Genomic DNA, 2521 nt, shown 5'->3' with positions numbered 1-2521 from the left:
CCAGCAGCGTGTACTGGTTCGCTCCGATCCGCCGCGCGTCGAGCTCGGCCGTGAGCGCCGGGCCGCGCGTCCGAACGGCGAGGAGGGCGCGCAGCGAGCTCAGGTCGCCCTGGCGCAGCTCGGAGGGCAAGGCGGGGCTCGGCCATGTGCTGCACCGAGCGGTTTGAGGGCGCCTGCTCCTCATCGCTCAGGGAGCCGTGTGATGGAGCCGTGTGATGGCCGCAGGATGGCGGATCCACCGGGTAGGAAGATGTGGCCGGCTCGTGGGAAGGCAGCCCCCGTGGGAACGCCACCCCCCATTAGAGGGGCGCGCCACCTGGCCCACCCCCGCTCCTAATTGCGCACGGGAGCGGTGCACGGGGGCGGTGCGCAGTTTCATATGAACTGCACCGCTCCGGGGGTGGTGCGGGAGTGGTGCAGTCCGGCGCACCTCCGCCGCGCCGAGCGTGGAGCCCTCCACCGAGCCGCAGGCTCGCGCCGACGCGCCAGCGGCATCGTACGGGATGACGGCCGCCTCGCCATGTCGATCTCCGCGCACGCGGCGCGCTCGATCTCCGCGGTCGGCTGCCGCAAAAGCGACTGGCTCACGACAGCGTTTTGCCGGTTGTCGGGTGGGAGAGTACATGTCGTCTGGAGTGTGGCGTGTACCTAGTTTTGATCGCGGCAATAAAGCGGTCGAACGAATAAGCGACCCACTCTTTCCGTGACCTCCGCAGCGACGGCTCTTCTCGCACACAGCACGCGACACGCAGCAGAGATCAGGGTCCGCTCCTTTCGCCGACACGGGGAGGCAAGTGCTGGGCGGCGCTTTGTGGCCGCCGGAGGGGGGCACCTGCCTGGTCGGCGGCGCGAGGCTCGCGATGCCGCAATGGCAGCCGCACCCGGTTGGGCACTCCCACTCGGGCTCCCCGCGCGCCGCAGCCGCTGTCACCCACGCGCGCACACACTGCCAGTGGCCGCCATGGCCGCACGCACCGCACGCCCACGCGACGCCGCGCACGGGCAGCGCGCAGATGGAGCACTGCAGCGCCGGCTGCGCAGCCGCGTGCAGCGCCTCTCCGCTGCTGGAGGGGCAAGCCTGCAGCGCGCCGGAGCCCGCCTTTGGGCTCGCCCGCCGCGCGAGCTGCGGCCCGGCCGCCGCCGCGCTCGCAGACGCGCCCGAGGAGCAGAAGCCGAGCAGAGAGCCGAGCCGGCCACACGACGTGCTGCTCGGCATGCCTGGCGGGACGTGTCGCGGACGTGTCGCGGACGGTGTCGACTGTGGTGGCGCAGACGGCAAGATTTTTTCGCCTGGCTTTGAGAGCTACGCGGTCAAACCTGGGGGGAACTGACCGCACCATGACGGACGTTCGAAACCTGCGTGAGCACCTTTGACGGTTCTCGCTCCCTATCGAGCTCTTCTTGCCGCACGTCTCTTCCTGTGCGGTTTGCTGTGGTGTGCCGCCGCAGTCTGACTCTGTGTCAAGCACGAGACCACGGGAAGAGTGGGTCGCTTATTCGTTCGACCGCTTTATTGCCGCGATCAAAACTAGGTACACGCCACACGCCAGACGACATGTACTCTCCCACCCGACAACCGGCAAAACGCTGTCGTGAGCCAGTCGCTTTTGCGGCAGCCGACCGTGGAGATCGAGCGCGCCGCGTGCGCGGAGATCGACATGGCGAGGCGGCCGTCATCCCGTACGATGCCGCTGGCGCGTCGGCGCGAGCCTGCGGCTCGGTCGAGGGCTCCACGCTCGGCGCGGCGGAGGTGCGCCGGACTGCACCACTCCCGCACCACCCCCGATCGGAGCGGTGCAGTTCATATGAAAACCGCGCGGGGGTGTGCATTTCATATGAGGAGGCGTGCGCTGTCATATGAGGGGGCGTGCACGGGGGCGTGCCCCTGGAGCACCGCTCCCGTGCGCTGTCATATGAGGAGGCGTGCACGGGGGCGCGCCCCCGGAGCACCGCCCCCGATCGGGGGCGGTGCAGTTCATAAGCGGGGGTGGTGCACGGGGGCGTGCCCCGGAGCACCGCCCCCGATCGGGAGTGGTGCAGTTCATAGGCGGGGGTGGTGCACGGGGGCGTGCCCCGGAGCACCGCCCCCGATCGGGAGTGGTGCAGTTCATAGGCGGGGGTGGTGCACGGGGGCGTGCCCCCGGAGCACCGCTCCGGTGTCGGGAGGGGGCCGGGGCGGCTTTCCCACGGGGGCTGCCTTCCCACGAGCCGGCCACATCTTCCTAGGATTCCAAGCTCTCAGCGTTCTAAGTGCATGGCTCAGCGGCAGAAGCGGCGTTCTCAGAGCGATTTTGAGAGGAAGAATTTTACCTAAAACTCCTCGCACGACACTAGGCACAGGACTGGCGCGCACTGGCACTAACACTGAGAAGAAGAATTTGACAAGGCCGCGAGTCGAGCTTCACGGACAGCCATGGCATGGCCATGGCGGACGACAAGGCCGGCAATGTGGTTCAGAGCACTATCATCCGCGTCGACCACCTGTGCTGCCAGGGCGAGGCCGCCCTCGTCCGCCTTGCAT

The 2521-nt window shown here is 68.6% G+C and overlaps 1 protein-coding gene across 1 annotated transcript; it reads right to left on the bottom strand.

The window, feature by feature from the left end:
• Positions 1–180: 180 nt before the first annotated feature.
• EMIHUDRAFT_254569 (Hypothetical protein) lies at positions 181–1340 on the bottom strand (the record flags this gene model as incomplete). Its single annotated transcript, XM_005777986.1, has 4 exons — positions 181–333; positions 431–514; positions 833–1078; positions 1251–1340. 4 exons carry the CDS (start codon positions 1338–1340, stop codon positions 181–183), a joined length of 573 nt encoding a protein of 190 aa, XP_005778043.1.
• Positions 1341–2521: the final 1181 nt, after the last annotated feature.

The sequence above is a fragment of the Emiliania huxleyi genome, assembly GCF_000372725.1.
Source record: "Emiliania huxleyi CCMP1516 unplaced genomic scaffold EMIHUscaffold_2505, whole genome shotgun sequence".
Lineage (NCBI taxonomy): Eukaryota > Haptophyta > Isochrysidales > Noelaerhabdaceae > Emiliania > Emiliania huxleyi.
The sequence above is the reverse complement of the archived record's forward strand: the minus strand, read 5'-3'. Positions and strand labels throughout refer to the sequence as shown.